This window comes from Mobula hypostoma, chromosome 4, assembly GCF_963921235.1.
Source record: "Mobula hypostoma chromosome 4, sMobHyp1.1, whole genome shotgun sequence".
NCBI lineage: Eukaryota > Metazoa > Chordata > Chondrichthyes > Myliobatiformes > Myliobatidae > Mobula > Mobula hypostoma.
Genome location: NC_086100.1, coordinates 152,420,913 through 152,446,064, shown reverse-complemented (window position 1 = coordinate 152,446,064; position 25,152 = coordinate 152,420,913). Strand labels below are relative to the sequence as shown.

The 25,152-nt window shown below is 40.6% G+C and overlaps 1 protein-coding gene across 2 annotated transcripts in view; it reads right to left on the bottom strand.

Annotated features, from left to right (window-relative positions):
- Window positions 1–3,504: 3,504 nt before the first annotated feature.
- The window catches only part of LOC134345680 (uncharacterized), a 110,104-nt gene continuing 88,456 nt past the window's right edge, over window positions 3,505–25,152 (bottom strand). The window contains exons 11-16 of one of the 2 annotated variants that reach the window (XM_063046733.1): window positions 24,069–24,151; window positions 23,544–23,626; window positions 21,741–21,839; window positions 18,021–18,143; window positions 15,388–15,543; window positions 3,505–5,922 (exon numbers count right to left, since the gene is read on the bottom strand). In XM_063046733.1, the coding sequence (XP_062902803.1) occupies window positions 5,899–5,922; window positions 15,388–15,543; window positions 18,021–18,143; window positions 21,741–21,839; window positions 23,544–23,626; window positions 24,069–24,151 (568 nt within the window). In that variant the 3' untranslated portion in view covers window positions 3,505–5,898. Of the gene's footprint in view, window positions 5,923–14,582; window positions 15,544–18,020; window positions 18,144–21,740; window positions 21,840–23,543; window positions 23,627–24,068; window positions 24,152–25,152 lie in introns of those variants that run through there. The other variant, XM_063046732.1, reaches the window with a different exon arrangement.

Below are 25,152 nucleotides of genomic sequence, written 5' to 3'. Positions count from 1 at the left end.
AAGTAGAAGATAGAGTTGCTGGAAATCTGAAACAAAAGAGAAAGCTGTAGGTCAGATGGCATTTGAGAGGGAAAATCTAAGTCAGTGATGACTTTGTAAACATAGAACATTAAATGAAGACCAGGGTATGTTGGGATGATTTAAGCACAAGAGCAGCCATGTCTTGCTCTAGATATATAAGCTCCTGGTGAGACTGCATCCAGAATATTGTGCACAGGACTAGCCTCTCTTCCCAAGGGAGAGCTTACTTGTGAGGAGATTCAGCAGATCGATCCATAGTATGGCACGTTTGTCAAAGGAGGAGAGATTAAGTAGGCTAAACCCAAACGTACTTAAGGCTAAAAGAATGAAAGGTGATCTCATTGTACAAAATTCTTCTGGACTTGATAGAATTATTCTGGGGAAAATGTTTCCCTTGTCTTGGGTGTTTAGAACCAGGGTTTACAGCTTCAAAATAGGAGGTCAGCCATTTGGGACAGAGAGGAGAAGAAATTTCTTCAGCCAACGGGTAGTGAGTCTTTGGAATTTTCATCTAAAAGACTAAGTACACTTGGTCACTGTAAATATTCAATACTAACATCAATATATGTTTAGGTATTGATGGAAGCATGGAATATGGAGTTAATGGATAGTGGTGCAGAGGTAGATCAGCCAGAATCATATTGTTTGGTGGCACATACACACAGACACAAATAGCTGACTCCTACTTCTATTTCATGAGTTATGACTATTCTACATGCCTTGTATATCTAGACCCATAGATGGTTAAACAATAGGAAATAACTTTGTCACTTCAAACAGAAATGTCTCAGTTTCTTTCCTCAGTCCGGGCTGCATGAGTTAATCTCACTGGGGCGATATTACATTCCTTCAACAGCCCTCTCTGACCCTGGCTTTGGAAGGAAAAAGTCAGCATCCCACTGAGCTTTATAACACTGGTTCATTGCTAGAGGTATCCAAAACTAATCCCACATCCCCACTGCATTCCTGTAACTTTGCACCTGCATAAGTACTTAATCAATCTCTACTTAAAATTAGCAGTGGATTCTATCTCATCCATTTCTTGTATAAAAGCAATTAACACCCAAACCTCCTCTACAAAGTTCCTTCTAACTCCTCTCCTTGCGATTGGTATAACAATACAGTATAATAATCCTTTGTATTCATTTACTGAATCGAAGAGTTAACATAAGTGTTACTGTTAAAAAAAAAGCCTTAATGGTTTTAAAACTTCAGATAATTTCAAAGCCTCCAATAATTCTCTATTAATTTTTCTGTCACTGGGAATAAGACTATAGTTTTAATCTCTCTTTATGGTTGTAGTTACCTATCCCTATGCAAAAACCAGCATCCTTTGGAGTCTTGCTGAGAAGAAATTAGTTACCCAGGCAGCGCACTGACAAGGACGAGTGAAGGTGCTTCTTCTTGTTCATAAGAAGTCCAATTTCCTAAAAAAATGTTTGAACTCAATACTGCCACAGTCACAAGAGGAACAACCTTTCAAAATGTAATAGGGTTTACCGTTGCAGCATGTGGTGCTGATTTACACTAACAAGATCATTGAAATATTGATATTGATGACCAAAGTGGATTGGACACAAGTTCTGCCCCAAAACGTAGCCATCCTTCCAGAGGAAAGACTGGATTAATGGGGGAGTGGTAGTGGAAGGAATGTTGGTTTATTGTTGATTGAACTATCTAAAATCTGAAGTAACTTCTCTTCATCTCCGTGATCAAATTAAGTACAATTGTGTACACTTAGAGAGACCTACAATTTATGTCTCTGAATACCATCTGATGCTTCAGTATAAGATCAGCACTGAATACTAACTTGGATTTTAATCATCAAGATCTCAACTTACAAAATGCTCCTGAGTGAAATGAAAACTAGGAATAGATTCTGATCCATAACTGGATTTGCTTAATGAACTGGTTGAATAATTATTGGGAAAATGTTGCACGACAAGCACAGTGGGAAGTATGGATAGGTGGGCTGCAAGTCTGAGTTAATGGTTCTCTTCTGTACATAAACATTACCATCTTACTGTACACTGATTCTTATATATATAATATGATACTATATATATGAATATGGGTGAGAAATCATCAGAGTTTCCTTTCTCTGATTTGGATAGAAGAGAAGTTGGAAATTTTTGGAGTAGCAGCATTATTGGTACAGATATACCTCCGAAGAAATATAGAAACATATTAATATTAAACCGTGGAATTAAATCAGTGGAGCTAGATGCTGAAGCAACACACAAAGCACTGTAGCACAAAGCCAGGCAGCGGCTGTGGAGGGAGGTGGGCAGTTAATGTTTTATGCTCAGTCAGTCCAGCTGAAATGTTAACTGTCCACTTCCCTCTATAGATGTTGCCTGACTTGCTAAGTTTCTTCAACTCTTTATGTGTTGTTCTGGTAATTTCTTCTCCCCCCCCTTTTTTTTTCCATTCCCATTCTGGTTCCCCTCTCACCCCTTCTCCATACCTATCTATTACCTCCCTCTGGTGCCTCTCCTCCTTCCCTTTCTTCTGTGATCCACTGTTCCCTCTGATCAGATTCCTTCTTCTTCAGCCCTTTACCTCTACCACCCATCACCTCCCAGCTTCTTCGTTCATCACTTTCTCGCCCATCAACCCACCTTTTCTCTCATCTTTCCTCACCTTGCTGCCAGCTTGTATTACCCCCGCGCCCCCCCCATCACCACCAACTTTTTCTGGCTTTTCCCCTTCCTTCCCGGTCCTGTTGTAGTGTCTCAGCTTGATATGTAGACTGTTTTTCTCCCCACCATAGATGCTGCCTGACCTGTTGAGTTCTTCCAGAACTTTGATTGTGTTGCTCAACATTTCCAGCATTCGCAGAATCACTTGTGTTTACATTATGGTCTTGCCCCCAAAGTTTCTCAATGTCAAACTGTATATTAGAGTCTGATTTGACTAAATAAGTAGACATTTTGTGGCTTTGTGCACTGTGACTCATATCCATTAAGTTTACTTGAACTAGTTTCTTGCAAGTACCTTACTGGCACCAAAGTTGAAATGTTTGTCACATCAGTCCAGCCTGATTTCAACTGAACTTCTAAATGAGAATTGACAGTGCCCTAACTTGACTACCCTAGTGTTGTAAAACACTATTGATCAGGAAGCATTTATTGAACCTGCATAACCTTGTGAGATATGTTTCTGACCAAAGCTGTATTTGATTGATATTTTACTATACATCTCCAATGGGCATTTCCTTTCCAGCAAATCGATAAGGCACTTTTGGGTTCACATAAGCTGAAGCTCTTGATCCCAATTTTCCTGCAGCCTTGTCTGTTTTTCACAACTTGGAAATCTTCCCATTGTCTAAAGATTCAAATGCAAGGCTGTAATATCTGTATATCACAACAGGTTGTCAGCATTATGAAGTTAACTAGAAATCATTAGATTGCCACAACAACATAAATGGAAAGTAGTAATAGCTTTTAATTACTCCAACCTAACCAAAGAATTTTGTGTCACTCCTGCTGTGGTCGTGCCTCCATGTAAAATGCTCAATCACTGCATAAAAATAGATTTCATGACAAATGCTGGTGATATTAAACATGATTCTGATTCTGAAACAAATTTTTTGAATTATAAAATATAAACATATTGGTCATATTGGAAGAACATTTGAACTGTTGGTAACCATACACATGAGTTCAGGCAGCTCAGTACTAATGGCACATTTAGATAATCAGTGAACATTATGTTATTTAAAATCAGAACATATCTTTCTGCAGGGTTCATCCTGATTAATTTCCATTAAAGATGAACATATTTGCAACAATTTACCGGGCAAAATTAAGTACATTTAAGTCATATTCTCTTTTAAACTTCCATCTAAATTTAACTGATAAGTGTAAGCTTAGAAAAGAATGCACTGAGGGGATAAAATTCACTGGGAAAGTTGGGGTATTAGAATAATGGGTGGTTACAACGGGACAATTCACTTATAAGAGGGTTTCCTGTTTGGAAAGTCTTCATTTCAGGATGAATGGGATCTGGTACATTGTTATCAGATTTAAAGCTTAAAGAAAGCACCAGACCAAAAATAGCACAGGTGACATACTGAAGCACATGCAGATACAGTGTGTCTAGGAGCTCTACAGTCATGAAGCTGCCAAGATGCCTGTATAAGGATAAAGCAGGCAGGGGATTCAGTGTTCCGTCGCAGGCTGCCAATTGAAAAGGTCAGAAAACAAGGCTAATACTCGGTAATATGCATAAGTTAAACCTGCACCACAATACCTGTTGCCATTCTTAGAAGGAGAATAGCACAGAAAATGGCTCATTGACCACTTTCAGAGAGACAAATTCTTCTCTAAGCGGTAAAACCAGAATCTCAGAGAGGCAGAACCAGAACCACTGAGTCCACACCGAGCACCCATCCAAACTAATCACATTCTTTTTTATTCACCCCACGTTTCCACTCAAAACCCTTTCTCCAGATTCCAACACTCGTGTAGACAGCAGAGTTAGTTACAGTGGCCGATTAAACTTCCAAACTGATTATATTTGGAATGTGGGAAACCAATATGGTCACGGGGAGAATGTGCATACTGCATATGGACAGAGCCAGAGGGTAGGATTGAACCCACTCACTGGGTTGTCACAGAGTAATACAGAATGGAAACAGGCCATTCAGCCCAACTCATCCATGCCAACCTATTTGTCTACTTGAGCTATTCCAATTTCAGTGCATTTGGCCAATATTGCTCTAAACACTTTCTATCTATATATTGTACTCCTTTAAATATCTTTTAAACATTGTAATTCTACCTGTCTCTACCGTGTCCTCTGGCAGCTTGTTCCATATACCATATATGAAAATGCAGCCCCTCAGGTTCTCTTTAAACCTTTTCCCTCTCTTCTTAAACCTACGTTCTCTAGTTTTAGACTCTCCTAACCTAGGAAAAAGACTGTGCCCATTCACCTTATGTGTGCCCCTCATATGAGGCAGGAATCCTACCAGCAGCACCATTACGATGCCACCCAAAGCTGGTTAAATGGTAGAAGCAGCTGAAAGGCAGACGACAGTTTGAGTACCACGCTTGATGACTGACTTCAGTGCTGATTGACTACTACAACGCAAATATATTTGTTTGCTAATATTTGTTACTTGAATATTTGTCAGTGATGTGAAAAGTTGTTTAATCAAAGCACAGACTGCTTCTAAAGTAGTTTCTTCCTCGATGTGTTGCCAGAGAGTTTCTGCACCATGATAGATTTTGTCAGTTTGCCAGCATTCTCAGGACTGGCTGCTGTACTGGAGCCTACTGTGTCTTATGAAGTTGAGCCTGTGCTCGAGTATTCCTGTCTTTCGGATTAATCCCGATACTTAAACCAGTTTACTGACTCAGTGGGAGAATATCTTCCATAGTTTTCTCTCACTGGGCATTTTAAAATCTGCTCTGATAAAGGAAAATGGATACTTGTGCTTCTCAATCTCTGAAAACCTCCCCCGACCCCTGAACTCTTACCAACACATCTTTTTTCATCAACAACAAACAAAACATTGAAAACACAGTGGTGAAGTCGCATCTGCAGAGTTGTAAGTCGACATTTCAGGTTTCAGGTTGAGATTATTCATGAGGACTAAGAGGGAATAGGGAAGATTGTCAGTACATAGCTGTAGAAAAGACTGCTAAATACTTCACTGTAATAGTCTTCACTGTTGACGCAATCAGCCCTAACGCAGGGTCTTGACCTGAAGTGTTGATTTACACTTGATTCGCTCAGTGAGCTTTTTCATGGTATGTTGTTGTTCCAGATTCCAACATCTCCAGTCTCTTTTTTCTTCATATCTTGTCTTCCTCATGTGTCTCTATTTTTTCCTTACATGGATCTCTGCTGTTAGTCTCACTCCACAAGTTAGAGTGGAGTTAGATCACAGATCTGTATATAGTACAGTAAAATAGTATCAACGTCATTAGATTAATATCCAGAAGCTTGGACTGTAAACTTGAATTCAAATCCTACTATAGGAGCTTTGGTATTTTGCATCAAGTGATGAAATAAATCTGGAATTAGCATTGACAATGAAGCTATGTTTTGATATAGAAACCCATTTTGTTCACTGACATCTTTCAGGGAAGGAACACTGATGGCCCGCAGCAGTGACTCCTTTGAGCTCATCTGCAGAAACAGCTTAATTCCTACCTTTAGTGTCTCTCTTTTCCCTTTTCAGGGTGGATGGGGTTCTGTCAAAAACCCTGATGTAGATCTACACTCAAATGTAAGTTCTTTGCGGTGGTGGAACCGCTTCCAGGGGCTCACGACCAGCCATTTTTTGATATCCTGAGGACAAGGCCTAGAAGATAAGTGCGCTTTTAGGGTTCCAAGGTTTTGTGGCCCTGAGGATGAACCAATTCTATGCTGGACTGCTGACTGATGCGGGAGAAAACATAAAATCAGGCATACTGGATCGGCTGTCGGGGGCTCTGTACTCGGTGAATTGCACTCTCTGTCTTTCTCTTGTTGGTTGGGGAAAGCTTGTTGCCAATTCTCGAGTCAGAGAACTCGGGGAAAAAAAAGCCACATGGCACTCTTTTAAACCATACTCAGTGATTGCCTTTGTTGGTCTCCCCTCTTGCTGTGAAAGGGGGACATCTCTTTGCCCCTTTATTAGGGGAGGAGAAGGCCTATGGTATGCCGAATTGTCAGGGTGAATGATTAGTTTTTGTTGTATTGCAGATCATGGTCTTTCTTGGGGGCTTTGGTGGGTGGAGGATGCTAATGTTTTTTTTTGCTGAAGTAAGTGGGGGAGGGAGAGGGCTGCTGCTTGTGTGTAGGAGGGGGTATAGGGGGCTTTGGGGATCTAACTTTTATGGTCACTCATTCTTTGGTGCGCTCTTCTGTTTTTGTGGATGTCTGTGAAGAACAAGAATTTCGGGTTGTATATTGTATACATTCTCTGATATAAAATGGAAATATTGAATTATGACCAAGAGGCTGTATCTCTGCCAATATGAGTTTCATCTGCTCTCAAAAGCAATTGAGGACAGACAACAAATCTTAAGCTTACAGTGGCCCTGTAGAAAAACAGAAAAAGGAATGAGCTCATTGAAAAGACAATTGCAAAAACGATTTCTGCTGAATTTTCAATCGGCATTATAATGTAATCTTAATAGTACACTCCATTGGAGCACGATTTCTCAATCCACGCCAGACCCAGTGTGGCACTGTTTAACTGTATGCAAGAAAACATTTTGATTCAAGTCACGCCTATCCAATTCAGTTGGAGCTTTCTTCCTGGTACCAACCACTTCCCTGTGATCACCAGTATGGCTTGGTGCCAATGACTCAATATTGCCTTTCAGAAGAATTCAACTAGGAAATACTGCATCAACATATTAACTGTAAAAGACCATCTGAAGGCATTAAAGTATGACACCATGAATATACTATCAGATTCAAAATTCTGTGCCAATATTGTCTCAATCCAGTATATATCATTAAAACTTTAAGTAATTTAATAAATCTATCATATGTAAATATTTAAACAGCATGCACCTTTCTGTATTCTATTATTCCACACTGATGCATTCTGTTTCTAAGTGAGATTATGAACAAGTATCCACAAAAGAAACTAATCTTCACTTAGAAATGAATAATCTGAAGATGGGTCAAAATGGATTACACTGAAAAGATATTCAAAATAACAAATTGCAAATTCTAACATCATAAATTGCACATATAGAATTGTAGATCCTTTTATGTCAATGTTGCAATAATTTAACAGAACAGTGCGGCAAGTTTTTGTTACCTGGGGACGATGAAAATCTATTAACCTGTCAGAGAATTATCAAAATCACAAGTACCAATAACATTCAGACGGGAATATTACTTGAAGGTAAAATGAATGTGTGTTTGTAATGGAAGAAAAAGGAGAACATCGACCAGCATCTCAGGAACAGGCCCTATAGCTGTTGAACAAAATATTTAAGCACCTAACTAAACTAATCCCTGCTGTCTTTACAATGTTCACACCCTTCCATTACAGTATGTGTCCACCCTAGAGCCTAATGCAGACCACAGTCGCATTTACCTCCACTACTGTCCTCGTAGTGCACTTCAGACACCCACCACTAAAAGACCTTAAGACACAAGATATAGAAGCAGAAGTACGCCATTTGGCCCATTGAATCTGCTCCACCATTTTATTAAGGCTGATCCATTTCCCCTCTGAGCCCCATTCTCCTGTCTTCTCCCCGTATCCCTTCACGCTCTGACTAATCAAGAATCTATCTATCTTTGCCCTAAATATACCCAATGACTTGGCCTCCACTGCTGCCTCTGGCAACAAATTCCAGATTCACCACTCTCTGGCTTAAGAAATTCCTCCCCATCTCCATTCTAAAAGGACATCCCTCTATTTTGGGGCTGTGTCTTACTCCAAGTGAGTTTTACCTTACTCCAAGTGAGGCCTCACCAGTGCTTTATAAAGCCTCAATATTACATCCTTGCGTTTATATTCCAGTCCTCTTGAAATGAATGCATTTGCCTGTTTCGGCACTGACTGACTCAATCTGCAAATTAAACTTTAGGGAATCCTGCACGAGAACTTCCAATCCCTTTTGCACAACAGATATTTGAATTTTCTCTTCATTTAGAAAATAGTCTGCTGTTTTATTTCTTCTACCAAGTGGCATGACCATACACCTCTCAACACTATATACCATCTGCTACTTCTTTGCCCACTCACATAATCTGTCTAGGTCCTTCTGTAGCCTCTCTACTTCCTCAACACTACCTGCTTCTCCACATATCTTCATATCATCCGAAAAATTGGCCAGAAAACAATTAATTCCATCATCCAAGTCATTGACATATACTGTAACATAAAAAGAAATGGTCCTAACACAGATCCCTTTGGAATACCACTAGTCATGGGCAGCCAATGAGGAAAGGCTCACTCTATTCCCACTCTGTCTCCTGCCAATCAGCCACCATTTTATCCATGCTAGAATCTTTCCTATAATACCATGGACACTTAACTTGTTAAGCAGCCTCATGTGTGGCACCTTGTCAAAGGCCTTCTGAAAATCCAAGTACGCAACATCAATCTTCTTTGTCTATCCTGCTTGTAACTTCTTCAAAGAATTCCAACAGATTTGTCAGGCAAGATTTTCCCGTCAGGAGACCATGCTGACTATGTCCTATTTTATTATGTGCCTCTAAAACTACATCCTTAACAATTGACTCCAACATCTGTCCAACCACTACAGTCAGACTAACTGGCCTATAATTTCCTTTCTTCTGCCTCCCTCCTTTCTTGAAGAGTAGAGCAGCATTTGCAATTTTCCATTCCTCCGGAACCATGCCAGGACTCTTGAAAGATCATCACTAAAGTCCACAAAATTTCTTCGCCCACCTCTTTCAGAAACCTGGGGTGTACTCCATCTGGTCCAGGTGACTTATCTAACTTCTGACCTTTCAGTTTCCCAAGAACATTCTCTCTAGTTATGGTAACTTTACTCATTTCATGGCTCCTGACACTCTAGAACTTCTGGCATACTGCTAGTGTCTTCCACAGTGACGACTGATGTAAAATACTTATTCGGTTCATCTGCCATTTTCTTGTCCCCCATTGCTACCTCTCCAATATCATTTTCCAGTGCTCTGATATCCACTCTCACCTCTCTTTTACACCTCATGTGTCTGAAAAGACTTTGGGTATCCTTTAATATGATTGGATAGCTTACTTTTGTATTCCATCTTTTCCTTCCTAATGACTTTTTAGTTGCCTTCTGTTGGTTTTTAAAAGTTGCTCAATCCTCTAACTTTCCACTAATTTTTGCTCTATTATATGCCCCCTCTTTGGCTTTTATTTTGCCTTTGACTTCTCTTGTTAGCCATGGTTGGTCATCATGCCTTTAGAATACTTCTTCCTCCTTGAGATACTTATGCCCTGCGCCTTCCTAATCGCTTGCAGAAATTCCAGCCATTGCTGCTTTGCCAGTGTTCTTTTCCAATTTTAGCCAACTCCTCTTTCATGGCTGAGTAATTCTCTTTAGTCCACTGTAATATTGATACACCTGACTTCAGCTTCTCCCTCTCAAATTTCAGTGTGAATTTAATCATATTATGATCCCTTCCCTTCAGTATTCCTTTACCTTAAGCTCCATAAGTCAATTCTGGTTCAACACACGATCCAGAATAGATGATCCCTCTGTGGGTTCAACCATGAGCTGCTCTAAAAAGGCATCTTGTAGGCATGAGATGTAGCTCCAACCTGATTTTCTCAATCTACCTGCATATTGAAATCCCCCATGACTATTGTAACATTGCCCTATTGACATACATTTTCTATCTCTCATCGTAATTTGTAGACCACATCGTTACTACTGTTTGAAAGTCTGTATATAACTCCCATCAGGGTTTTTTTACCCTTGTATTTCCTTAGCTCTACCCACAATGATTCAACACCTTCTGACCATATGTCACCTCTTTCAAATGATTTGATTTCATTTTTTACCAACCAAGCCATGCCACTCCCTCTACCTAACTGCCTGTCCTTTTGATACAATGTGTATTCTTGGAAGTTAAGGTCCCAGCAATAACTTTCTTTCAGCCATGGTTCAGTGATGCCCTCAACATCTCACATGCAAATCTGTAACTGTGCTACAACTTCATCTACCTGACTCATTATTCTACACACATTGAAATATAACACCCTTTTCTATTTTGTCTGCCTTTTATATTGCAGCTCATCCTGTTGACTGCAATTTTGCCCAATCATCAACATCTCCTTACTAGCAACCTCACTACACACTGCCTCTGTTTGTAAACCAACTACCTCATCCTCAGCCCTATCACTCCAGTTCCCATCCCTGTGCCAAATTAGTTCAACCACCCCACCCGCCCCAAACAACTTCAGCAAACCTGCCCTCAAGGGTATTGGCCCCCCTTGAGTTCAGGTGTAACCTGCCCCTCTTGTACAGCTTGTACCTTCTCCAGAACTGATCCCAATGATCCAGAAATCTGAGCCCCTGCCCCCTGCACCAGCTCCTCAGCCATGCATTCACATGCTAAATATTCTTTTTTTTATTTTTTTTTATGAGTTTCTACATTAGAACAAAAAGGAGATTTATAGTGCAAAACCTTCATATCTGATGTACAATTCGTAACAGTAAAGAAAAAGCACCCAAAATAAAATCATATAAAGTTAGTTTCCACCCCACCCTCCCACTACGCACTCCAAGCCAACCATTACAATATAAAAAGTTATTCAGAGCTTTTGTCACCACAGAGCTGTGAATATTAAAAAAAAAGTATATTGCCTACTACCTAAACTATAATCTATTTCACATCATTAAAAAAAAATAAAATTTAACCAGAAAAGAAAGCTGGATGTAAGGGACTAAATCATTGAAAGAAAAAGGAAGATAAACCTTTAATCTAAAGAGGAGCTATGAAAATATTCAAGAAAAGGTCCCCACACCTTATGGAACTTTAAGCCCGAATTATGAAGTGAATAATGAATCTTTTCAAGGTCTAAGCGGGACATAATGTCTCTAAGCCATTGAGCATGTATGGGTGGGGCAACATCTTTCCACCTAAGAAGAACTAAATGTCTAGCCAAAAGAGAGGCAAAAGACAATGTTCGCCGTTTAGTCGGACTCAAACGCGTGCTAACTTCACCCAAAATGCCAAAAAGAGCAATCAAAGGGTTAGGTTCTAAGTGGCAATTAAGGATATGGATAAAGTTAAAAAGACATCTCTCCAAAATTGCTCCAATCTGGGACAAGCCCAATACATGTGGATAAGAGAAGCCTTGCCCACTATACACTTGTCACAAAAGGGACTAATATCAGAATAGGACCGCGATAATTTGGCTTTAGACATACGAGCCCTATGTACAACCTTGAACAGCAAAAGGCAGTGGCAAGCGCATAAAGAGGTTGAGCTAACTGACTTAAGAATTGAATCCCAAACCTCGTCCAACAGAGAAATATTTAAATCATGCTCTCAGGCAGTTCTAATTTTATCAAAGGGGGTACGCCTCAAGGTTGCTAACTTATCATGAATAGTAGATATTAAACTTTTACCCAGTGGGTTTATACAAAGAAACAAGTCCACAACATTTTTTCCGGGCATCTCAGGAAAATTTGGTATTAAAGGGCTAATAAAATGTCCAATTTGAAGATATCTAAAGAAATGAGTATTAGGTAGATTAAACTTTGCAGAGAGTTGTTCAAAAGTTGCAAAACAATTGTCTGTGAAAAGATCTTCAAAACACCTGATGCCCCTTCTGTACCAAACATGAAAAGTTAAGTCTTGCATAGGAGGTCAAAAAAAATGATTATGAGATAGGACTAGAGAGGGAGAAACCATAAAGACCATAATCTTTTCTGAACTGAGATCATATTCTCAGAGTATGTCTAATGAGAGGATTAACAACTAGTTTAGGCAAATGACAAGGAAGTGCAGATCCAAGAAGTGCGGAAATGGTGAAATCCTTATGGGAGTTCAACTCTATTGCCACCCATTTTGGCAGTCAGACTGATTATGAAAGAAAGACCAAAAAGTAAGGCAACATATATTGGCTGCCCAGTAATAAAAACAAAAATTGGGCATGCTACATATTCTTACCGTCACTGGCACATGGCATGGGCAGAAGTCCAGACATTACTACCCTGGAGGTCCTGTTTTTCAGTTGTCTACCTAGCTCCCTAAAATCTCTCTTCAGGACCTCCTCACCTTTTCTACCTATGTCATTGGTGCCAATATGTACTAAGACTTCTGGCTGCTCACTCTCCTCCTTGAGAATGCCATGGACCTGATCCAAGACATCCCGGACCCTGGCTCCTGGGAGGCAACATACCATCTGGGTGTCTCTGTTGCACCCACAGAAACTCGTCTCTGTTCCTCTGACTATGGAATCTCCTATCACAACTGCAATCCTCTTCACCTCTCTGCTCTTCTGAGCCACAGCACCAGACTCAGTGCCAGAGACCCGGTCACTGAGGCTCCTCCCATAGGTCATCCCATTCCCCTCAACAGTATCTAAAGTGGTATGTTTATTATTGAGGGATTTAATATTGACAATATTCTTGCAGACCAGCCAACCGGGGGGCAGTGGGGTGGTGTTAATCACGACCGGAATATAGGTGATAAGTCAGTTATAAGTGGCTAATAAACTCAATTTCATTTCTAAAAGGGTATATCTAACAAATTTAATATTAAACACACAGCGCATATTTTCCTCGTATGAACATATAAAATCATTGCAACACACCAATATTGCTGAATCAGTGGGAGCCCTGGGCTTGTTTTCCTGAAACAAGACAGTGCCATCGAGGGGTGATGGGAGACAGCGATACTCAAAGGGGGTTCTTTATGTCAAGTCTATCAAGTCTATTCCGCAATTTAGTTTTCGTTGCATTCATTGCAGAAAACACCGCTTCGCAGAGATATGTTGGAAATGGAAGCAACGTTTTCAGTGCTTCCATGGCTACCTCAGGAAATTCAGCCTTGACTTTGATCCAGAATGCCGGCAGATATGTTATGTCAAACATACCTTTCAGCCCGCCATCATTTGCAAACTCGAGGAGTTGATCTTCTTCCCGCGCTGACATGGATGACGCGTGCATAATGACCTCGCATGCATTCAAATTCAACAGTGGGTGTGACAGGGAATGAGGAAAGGTGCAGCTGACTCATATCGCCAAATCATATCTTTTCTTCGCAGCCCGGTGGTTGGGGACCACTCTTAGCACGAAGAGAGACCAATCAGGATGCTCGCTTTCCCTCTCCCTCTCCTTCTTTTTCTCAAAAAAATCAATTTTCGGGATATTGTATATAATTTCCGGGCGTCAGGGAGCCACTATCAATATGCGGGAGACTCCCAGAACTTCCGGGAGAGGTGGGATGTCTGCTATCCACTACTACCCTCTGTCTTCAATGGACATGCCAATTCTGAATCCAAATGGCTAAGTCACTACGGATCACACGAATCTTAATCTGCTGCATAAGCCTACCATGTGTGATCTTAACAAACATGGGAATGGGAAAAAATTCAGGCATAAGGTATGAAAGCAGATCTAACTTACACAGCTAGATGAAGTAGTAGAAAGGATTGGAAGTTCGTATAGTTGGGGGTGGGGATATAAGGGATTCTATGTTAGAGACAAGGACTCTCCTAATAGAATTCAGAGAAGCAGGCCTGTTCTTGTCTCCTGCTCCACAAAGCCAAGTTTCACACATAATCTTGAGAAAATGGATGATATAACCTTTTCAGTCTTCAGAGTAGCTTTGGCTGGGGAGGTGGGGGTGGGTACTTGTGACAGTGACCTAGCGCATACTTTGGTTAAAAGGTCATTGAAGCCAAAAGGACTTTGTATGAAAAAAGATGTTTGAATCTTCCACACAACTTTTTTTTTATCCAGTCCCAATATATGCTACAACCACAAAGTACTGCAATTGGACTGTAGTGATCCTGCTTAATTCTTCTGCCTCTTGAATTATGTCAGGACAGCTGCAGATGATGGTGGGAGTAGAGAATGTTGTTAAAAGTCCAGCAAGTCTTTAACAACAAAAAAAGACCCTCTCCTTTCTCTTTTCAGATGCTGATGAAGTCAAAACAGGTATAAGACTCGTGGTCTACTGAGCAGCAATGGTCTCTAACTCTTACATGCTTCTGACACCTGAACTACCATGTTTTGGCTCCTCAAAGCACTGACAAACAATACTCTCCACAAAATGCTGCATATCCATGGGAAGGATGCGATGCATCAAAGCAAAGCCTGTATCCTCTCCTAGACCAAGATCCCCATGCTTACTTACACTCAGTTGGCTCCATCGGAAGGCTACATCATAGGCATGGCCAAAATCAGAATCCTGAAACAGGGATGCTATTCAGTGTACTGTCATTGGCAAAGATTGGCAGGAAGACTGAGGAAAATACCCACGGAGTTCTCAAAGCTTCCTTTAGGAACTACAAACCCTACTCTGACTCTGAGCAATGTCCAGCCATGACCATTTGGTGGTGAAACAGCAGGCTGATCCATGCACCAGGAATATACAAACCTTCTGCATGAATGGCAGACGGAACACACCACCTCATACACCGCCCATCATCTCATCCGACATCTCCTGCCCCATATGTGAAAAAAACTGTTGTTTCCATACCGGAGCAATCAGTTACCTCAGAAAACTGAAAACTAGAGTGAAACTATTCAACTGCCTCAGGAAGAGGAAAGTGGATTTTTCATCAGTTATGCTTTTTTTCCTTTTCCCCTCTAAACACAGTAATTATTTTTGTGCAGTTTTTGAAGCCTGATATAAGTGACCAGGCTGATAAACAACAGCGCCACCAGAGTTAGTTATGTCAGCATTTGCCTCTAAATGTTTACATACCTTCTGTATCTTGGCTCGAGTGCTCTCATTTAATGCTCGTAATTTTGCATCCATATTTCGCAGTGATTCCAACTCAGTCTTTTCCATTAACTCCTCATTTTCCTTTTTCAAGAGGTTTAGTTTCAGCTGCTGGGTTTTAATTTTTTTAACAGTGTTCTGTCAATAAAAATAGCAAAATTAGTGACATTGAATATTTCGTATCTGCTCTTCTTAGGGCATACACAGAATGTTCCACTAAACTAATGTGGTGAGGATACACTTTGTAAGGGAGACTGGTAATCCATGTAAGAGCATAAATTAAGATTAATGTACTAGAATTGATTAAAGAAGGGAAAAAAAGTTTAAATGCCTAAGCTGCATTGTTACTAAGATGCCATTTTCCTACAGGTCATCATGATGATGAAGTAAATTCCTCAACAATTACTGATCAGAAAATTTAAATCTAGTTGGGGTTGGTTTATTATTTTCACAGGTACTGAGACAGAGTGAAAGGCATCTTTGTGCCACCCAGAAAGATTATGCCCTACATAATTAAATCAATGCAGTAAAAAGAAAAAAACAGAATGCAGAATACAGTTTTGTGGCTACAGAGAAAGTGCAGTATAGGTGGACAAATAAAATGGAAGGGCAGTGTTAAGGTACATTGGGAGATCAGAAGTTCATCTTTTAGTGTACAAGAGTCTGTTAATAGCAGGATAGAAGCTGTCATTGAGTCTGGTGGTATATGGTGGCAAACTTTTGTATCTTCTGCATGATGGAAGAGGGAAGAAGAGAGAATAACCACACTGGGAGGAGTCCTTCTTTATTGAGGCAGCAGGAAATGTAGACAAAGTCAACATTGGTTTGCATGATGGACTGGCCTGAGCTAAGAATTTTTTGCAGCCTTGGACGGAGCAATTGTTGATGCATCCAGATGGGACACTTTCTATGATGCATCTATAAAACAGTCGTGGCAAGAACTTAAAATATAGAACCCATGATTCTATCCACAGCTCCTTAAATGGAAATATGGAGGTCAGTCAAAAAAGGCCCAACAATATTAAAGCATTTTGTTCTTTAGAGCTGCAGGAATGAAGCAATCTCATCTTCACTCACGAACACTGAGGAGAGCATGTTCAGCTGCTCTCATCTTGTTCCCACACTTAGCCCTGAGCCTTGGCATAGACCAGAATTCATAAAGTCCTGACAAGTGAGATGAGAGACAGGAATAGATTGATGACCACAGTCTGTCAGATTTAATCTGATGTGGTCCTTGGGCAATTATACTTGGTCCTCGGCCTCTTTGTTCTGATGCACTGTTGCTGAGACCTCGCCCAGCTTAGGGAAATAAACCTCCCTGCCTCATGCTGGTTTTGTGGCCACTGAAGTCTCCTTTATGATCAACATGTCTTTAGACACTGTACAATGGTTTGCCAGATACCTTTGCAGATATTGCAAGAATCCAGAACTAAATCTGAAGCACTGCACCGGATAACCGAGGGGAAAACTCCTCAGGCACAACACATACAAGAACCCATCCTCTGTAGGTCAATCTGTCACCCTCCTCTTACACTGGCGATTACAGCTCATGAATTTTTCACTTGCCAGTAACAATGGTGAGCATAAAACAACTGGACAGTTCTATCATTGTTTAATAAACATTTCAATACAGTCCAATAGTGTTTCTAGGGAAGGAAATCTGCTCGCCTTACACATTCTGGCTTATTTGTGACTAAATGTGTGCAATATGCTTACTCATAATTATTAAAAATAACTTCAGATTCAGAATCAGGTTCATTATCACTGGCAAATGTTGTGAATTTTGTTGTGAATATGTTGTTTTACAGCAGCAGTATAGTGCCAAGACATAAAATACAAAGATAACGTAATAATAAGGCAGTGTTCACCAGTTTAGAAATCTGATGGTGGATGGGAAGAAGCTGTCCTTAAAACATTGAGTGTGAGTGTTCAGGTTCCTGTACCTCCTCCCTGTTAGTAGTAAGGGGAAGATGGTGAAGGTCTTTAACGATGGATGTCACCTGCTGAGGCTAGAAACCCTCTGCAGCTTTTTTGCAATCCTATACATTGGAAGCTGCATACCAGGCTGTGACGTAACCAGTCAGAATGCTCTTCACAACACATCTGTAGAAATTTGCAAGAATCTTTGGTGACATACCCAATTTCCTCAAACTCCGAATGAAGTAGAGCCACTGGTGTGTCTTTTTTATGATTGCAGTAATGTGCTGGACCCAAGATAGATCTTCTGAAATGTTGACACCCAAGAACTTGCTCACATTTTCCACTTCTGACCCCTCAAAAATGACTGGTGCATATTCCGAATTTCCCCTCCTGAAATTTTCAATCAATTCCTTAGTCTTGATGATATTGAGTGTGAGGTTGTTGCTGTGACACCACTCAACTATCTGATCTACCTCAATCCTGTACACCACCTCATCACCAGCAAAGGTTCTGCCATTAACAGTGGTATGCATAAATTTTATCCTGTGAAAGCGGATAAAAGAAAGTTATTCAAAGGTGTACATTGTTCTCACAGTATTGTCACACCATCATTTTGAAATACAGATCAATATGAGTTAATTATTTCAGATAATTGGCGAGGTCCAATATGCAAATTTACAATGTAGCTTACTGACCTTAATTAACCACAGCCGGTTTATCCATTCTGCAGATAAGGTGTCTTCAGGACAATTTGTGCTTTGTGAAAGTGTCTGATAAGCCTTTCTGAAGTGGTGAAGTTCAATGATCAGAACAGTGAGCTGTTGAGTAATGTAGAAAGTATCACATTGTTTCTCCTCATGGCCTTAACACATTGACAATGAACTACTACCATTTTAGACAAGTGGTTAAGGCGTCAGTCTAATGATCTGAAGGTCGCCAGTTCGAGCCTCAGCTGAGGCAGCGTATTGTGTCCTTGAGCAAGGCACTTAATCACACATTGCTCTGCGATGACACTGGTGCCAACCTGTATCGGCCCTAGTGCCCTTCCCTTGGATAACATCGGTGGCGTGGAGAGGGGAGACTTGCAGCATGGGCAACTGCCGGTCTTCCAAACTTGCCCAGGCCTGCACCCTGGAAACCTTCCAAGGTGCAAATCCATGGTCTCACGAGACTAACGGATGCCTAACTACCATTTTAGACAAGAACAGGTCGATGCCATGACCATGCTGGCCAACCAATGTTGTTGATGAGACAAATCTGCACGTTTACATTGAAGTGCCACAAAAGCCATTCTTCCAACCAAGTGCAAACTGTGGGTGAGGAGATTGCCAACAGGGGCAGTGTGAGGCCCATGCAATATTAACTCCTGAATCCCTGGTCATCTCTGCACGATAGGCAAGATATTACATCTAATCAATGGGCTGGTACAGAAACTTGGAGAACAGGAGGTTACTGGCGGGGAGCAAAGGATGGTTTCTGGGAAAAGATGGTTGAAACCTCACAGGCAAGTGGTTGAGGTAGGTGTGTGGGTGCGGTTGCACAGGAAGTAGGTAAAAGGGAAGGGAAGCCTCACCCATTTTTAACCCTCACTCCTTGACATGCAAATTCTTCAGATCTGTCTTCCACATGGAGGAAGTGGGAATAGCATCAAGACAAGAAGTGGAGCTGGGCAGAAGCATTATTCCACGGGCAATGAAAAAGATTAGTCCTTATTGCTGGGAGAGTTGCAAAAACAGTGCTGGCCTGGGGGAAACATGTGACTTGGAGTTGAAGATGCCAGGCATGATAAAGTCAGTGAAGTAATCCAGACCTCTTCTGGATACACTGCTGCCTGATATCAGGTTGGTACAGAGTCTGCCCAGTCAGTTGGCTTCTACATTATGGTAATTCCTTAATGAAAGATCTATGACACTGCCTGACAGTCTACAAGCTTAGACTTGAAATTCAATTACATAATCTGTCCTTTCAGCAAATGAAAACTAATTTTGTTTTTTCCACAATGAAACATGTTACATTTGTGCAGAGCAAGAACTACAACTGAGTAGTATAATTAAATGTTTTTATTGAGTCACGTTTGTAACAGTGCACACTGGGCAACTTACAATATGGGAGGGACAAATCAAGCCCACTGAGATGAAAGACATGCTAGCTCGAAAGCCCGCACCCAGAATAGAGAGAGCCCTTCTTGCGAAGGAGGCCCAATTGATTTACTGTGCCATTGAGCGGCCACATATATTGTTGCCAATTTGAACAATCAATCTGATATGGTACATCCCTCCCCCATGGATGGGAACTGCAGAGAAAGGGAGTAAGTGAGTTAAACCAAGAAAAATGATGAACATGTCCACCCTGCTTAGTACTGGTCAACTGGCTAGTGCACCATTGTGGACGGCTGCAGGGAGGCAGCTTCCCCCTCTGTGCCTTCCTGTTTATCTAATGTTGAGGGCAGTGGGCTGTGAATCTCCACTTCTTTTGATGAAACATCCACTGGTTCATCTGCGGAGGACTCTCCAGTGGCTTCTCTAAGCCCCTCATCAGTTCACTGGTGGATATGATCGAAATGTTGCCTAACAATTCGCCTGTCTGTCAGCTCAGGCTCTGCTACTTGACTGACAATCCTGAACGTCTGCTGGCAGTCAGTCTTCTTCCTGCAGGGTGCATGCATAGAGTTTGTTTCTGGCCACCAAACATTTGCAGCGTGGTGTGTATATCGCATTTTGTTTTAGGCTGCCTTGCTTGCTGCAGATTTGCTCCTGTACCGCTGGCTGTATCATATCTACTCTCTAGTTGGTCAAGTTCTTCTTCCCACCCTTTCACTAATCACTGTGTTGCCATCACCTCATTATCCCTACTCTCCTCGAACTCCATCCTAGCACCAAATCCCCAACTGGTACCTCTGACACTACATTATTTACCATACTGGTCTCGCATTGCTTATCCCTGCCAGTCCCTGAAAGCCAACTTCCATTCCATTATCCATCACTCCATTTCCCACTCCCTTTCCTAACTACCAGTCCCAGATCTATTTCAAATGTCACAGTGTCCATAATAATCCTTCAGAACATTCGGCTTCCCACAGCCACCCCGGTCCACACCCACTAAATACTCGCCTTCAAAAATGGTCCCCAAAGCTCTGCTCCTGTGCCAATGAGTATATCCCATTTTTATACAACAATTCCACTAGTATGGAAGATAAGGGAATAGAGTTATAGTGTCATACAGCACAGAAACAGGCCCATTGGCCTAACTGGAGCATACCAAACAAGATGCCTTTCCAATCCATATACCCCTCCAACAGTTTTTTTAGCATCGTTATTGTACCAGCCTCAACCACTTCCTCTGATGGCTCATTCCATATACTGACTACATTCTGTGTAGAGAAGTTGCCTTTCAAAACCACATCAAATCTTAACCCTTTCAGCTAAAAGCTATGACCTCTAGTTCTTTATTTCCCAACACTGGGTTAAAAGGCAGAGTGCATTCACCCTATCTATGACCATCATGATTTTATATACCTCTAAAAGATTACCTCTCGGACTCCTACACTCCTAGGAAAAAAGTCGTTGCCTGAACAACCTTTCCTTGTAACTCAAGTCCATTAAGATCTGGCAATATCCTTGGAAATCTTTTATGCATTCTTTTCCAGTTTAATAACATCTTTTCCATAGTAGAGTGACCAAAACTGAACATGATATTCAAATTGCTACCTCGCCAGCGTCTTGTGCAACTGCAACATAAGATCCCAACATCTATACTCAGTGCCCTGACTGACTGAGGTCAGCATGCCAAAAGCCTTCTCCACCATCCCGTCTATCTCTGATTCCACTTTCAGGAAACTATGTATCTGAACTCCAAGCTCCCTCTGTGGGTACTTAGTCTCTTCCTAGATCCCACTGTTATTTGCAAGGATATTAGGATGAGAAAAGTTCTCTTTGTGCAAAAGCAGATGAGAGATCTTCCAAAATGGCTGATGTGTGATTCTGAACTTCAGAAGGACATCTAGCATAAATCCTAAGGAGCCACAGTAGCACAGCGATTAGTGCAAGGCTATTACAGCTTGGGATGTTGGAATTCAGAGTTAAATTCTAGCATCCTCTCTTAGAAACTTTGTATGTTCTTCCATCTGCACGTGAGTTTCCTCCGGGTGCTCCAGTTTCCTCCCACAGTCCAAAGACATACTGGTTAGTAGGTTACTTTGTCATTCTAAGTTGTCCTGTAGTTAGGCTAGGGTTAAGTTGATGAGTTGCTAGGCAGCGGCTTGGTGGACCAGAAGGGTCTGTCATGCATTGTATTTCTAAATAAACAAACAAATAAATAAATATATCCCCCCCCCTCCAAAAAAAGCAAATAGTTACTCCCTTTATACTTCAGTGATGACATGCTAATCAGCACTTGCCAGCATCTGACACTCGTACCTGGTTGGCCTTTATCTGGTTCTCATGCCTGAGGTCAATGTTTTTGCTCAGAAGATGTAAAAGTTGCTTTCTGTTCCGTTCATTGGATAGTTCAAGGCCCTATGTACAATACGAAAATGAAAGCTGTAATTAAATTTGACATTCAAATATGCTATATCTGGAGGTGGAATTTTCTCTTCTTATTCTTTTGCATATTGTTTAACCTGAGCATTCCAAGTATGAGAAGGTTCATTATTTCTTCACAGGATGTGAGCTGTGCTTAATTGCCTGTCCATGTCTTACTGCCTGACTTGGTTGGCTGATCCAAAGAGTACTTGAGTTTCAAAGACATGTGTGTGGTCTGGGTTTACAAATAGACCAGACTGCATAAAGATGGTGTATTTCCCTTCATAAAGTTTATTAATGAAACAAACATTTATTGAGAACCACTCCTACTGAAACCAGCTTTTTTAGACTAGTTTTTTAATTACTTGAATTTAAATCATCTAGATAAGGTAAGATTTGAACTTACATCACCACGTCAAGTAGCTTAACCATTCTGACATTTACATGTATTTGGTAGAATTACTTGAGACTTCATTAAAGTTGCCTGCCAATTTTGGGGGTCCGATATCATCTTGATCATAGCAAGATTTTCTGATCCATTTTGACACATCCCTATGGCATTATGTTTGACTGGTTCCATAGAAATGTTTTAAGATAGCCAATATGCCTTAACTATGTCTCCTTATTGCTAAGTTGTCCTTCATGTAAAATGTTGGGGCAGAAGTGAGTGTAGTTTTGATTACTAAGGAGAAGGAGCTTGAGAAGCTGAAAGGTCTGAAAGTACATAAGTTGCCTGGACCAAATGGACAGGTTTCTGAAAGAGGCAGCTGAAGAGATTGTGGAAGCATTAAGTAGTGATCTTTCAAGAATCACTTGATTCTGGAATGGGTCCAGAGGACTGGAAAATTGCAAATGCCACTGCAGAGACTGGAAATTATGGGCTAGTAGGCCTGACTTTAGTGGTTGGTTAGATATTGGAGTCCATTATTAAGGATGAGGTTTCAGCGTGGTTTCCTTAAGGGGACATCTTGCCTGACAAATCTGTTGGAATTCTTTGAGGAAACAATTGACAGGATAGACAAAAGTAGAGTCAACGGATGTTATTTACTTGGATTTTCAGAAGGCCTTTGACAAGGTGCCACACATGAGGCTGCTTAACAAGATAGTATTACAGGTAAGATACTAGCAAGGAGAGAAGATTTTCTGACTGGCAGGAGGCAAAGAGGCAGAATCTGGTTGGCTGCCTGTGACTAGCGTTTTTTTGCAGGGGTTGCTGTTGGCACCACTTCTTTTTACGTTATACGTCAATGATTTGGATGACAGAATTGATAGATTTGTGGCAAGTCTACAGATGATACAAAAATAGGTAGAGGGGCTGGAAGTGTTGAGGAATCAGGGAGGATCTCATTGAAACCTATCAAATACAGATAGAGTGGATGTGGAGAGGATGCTTCCTGTGGTGGGGGAGTCTAGGACCAGAGGGCAAATCTCAAAATAGAGGGACATCCATTTAGAACAGAAATGAGAAGGAATTTCTTTAGCCAGAGGGTGTTGAATCTGTGGAATTCATTGTGGGCCAAGTCATTGTGTGTATTTAAAGTGGAGGATGATAGGTTCTTGATTAGTCAGAGCGTCAAAGATTACAGGGAGAAAGAGGAGAACGGGATTGAGATGGATAACAAATCTGTCACGAAGCGGACTCTTAGCCAAATGGTTAAATTCTACTCCTATGTCGTATGGTCTTATGTATTATCTCACCTTGGCTTCAGCTGTCTGCTTTCTCAACTTGCACAATATCTGGTCTATATCATTCTCCAGTTTCAGATTTAGCTTCATAAAATCTAGAAACATAAAATTAGTTTAATATTTACTTGGAATTAACTCCGGTGTTAATGGACCATCTCAATACTCAGATATTGTTGAGGCAAACCCACACCATCAATTAGAAAGTTATAGGCATTGAGTACTGTGATTATGATGATACATTATTGTGGCCAAGGTTTGTAAGATTAGTCTTTAACTGCAGCTTTTTTAATGAAGCACATTAAACACATTAAATATCACAGCATTTTAAAAATTCATCAAAACTGAACGAATGATAAAGTTGAAATTATCATTGTAAAATATAACCACAGTTTCAGCTTATTGCTTCCTGAATTTTTTTTTTCATGACAAATAGATAGAATGGACATAGCAGCATCCAATGTGCTTCTGAAAATTTTGTCAATGAAAATGCCCATCTGAAAAAAGAATCTGAACTAATTGTCAATCAGTAAATTATACCTTCTATTTTTTCCAAAAGTTCTTCAACTTGCAGGTTTATGTTGTTCCGAGTGTTGATCAGATCTGTATCTGGTTGTTGTAACCTATTATTTAAAGGGAAGAAGTGCATTTCATTAATAGGATAAAAACATTATTTTAGCATGCATGCTAATGTTTCCAGTAATGATGGTGGTAAGTCAACCCCAGGTAATCAAAAGTTCAAATAAATTTTATTATCAAAGTACATGTATGTCACCATTTAGAGCCCTCAGATTCATTTTCTTGTGGGCATACTCAACAAATCCATAATAGAATAATCAACATAATAGAATCAATTAAAGTCCACACCAACTCGGCGTTGGGTGTGTATGTGAATTGCTTTAATTTTATGAAACACTTTTATCAACCATTGTTGTACAGAAAAGCAATCACTGTGCATTCCTCACAGAAGTGCACCTCTGGGTCACATGCTGGCATTGAAACATAGAAATCTACAGCACAATACAGGCCCTTCGGCCCACAATGTTGTGTCGACCATGTAACCTACTTTAGAAACTGCCTAGAATTTCCCTATCACATAGCCCTCTATTTTCTAAGCTCTATTTACCTATCTTAAAAGACCCTATTGTATCCGCCTCTACCACTTTTGCTGGCAGTGCATTCCACACAGCCAACACTCTCTGTGTGGAAAAACTTACCCCTGACATCCCCCTGGCACTCAGGGAACCTTTGACCTTCCCTTCATTTGGTAACAATGGAAGCAACTAAAGTGAGAGAGTGGAAATTCATGCATTGCCAAATCCAACACAGGTAGATTACTATATCCCTTATTTAGTATTATGTATAACAGGACACATTTCCATAATTCACAATTTAGAAGCCAACATCAAAAGGTGGCTTGGATTTTCTTTTGAATGTGAGTCCACGTTCCTCTGTGTTTATTTCAGAAATTTACTTTAGCTAAAGCAATCAGAAAAATAAAAAGGCTACTTCCATATCATGGAACAGTTGGTCATCAGAAGAAAGGATTTCCTGGTATCCTAGTCCTTTGGTATCCTTTAGCGATGGAAACCTATGAAAGCTTTCAGTATCTCTCTCTGAAGGT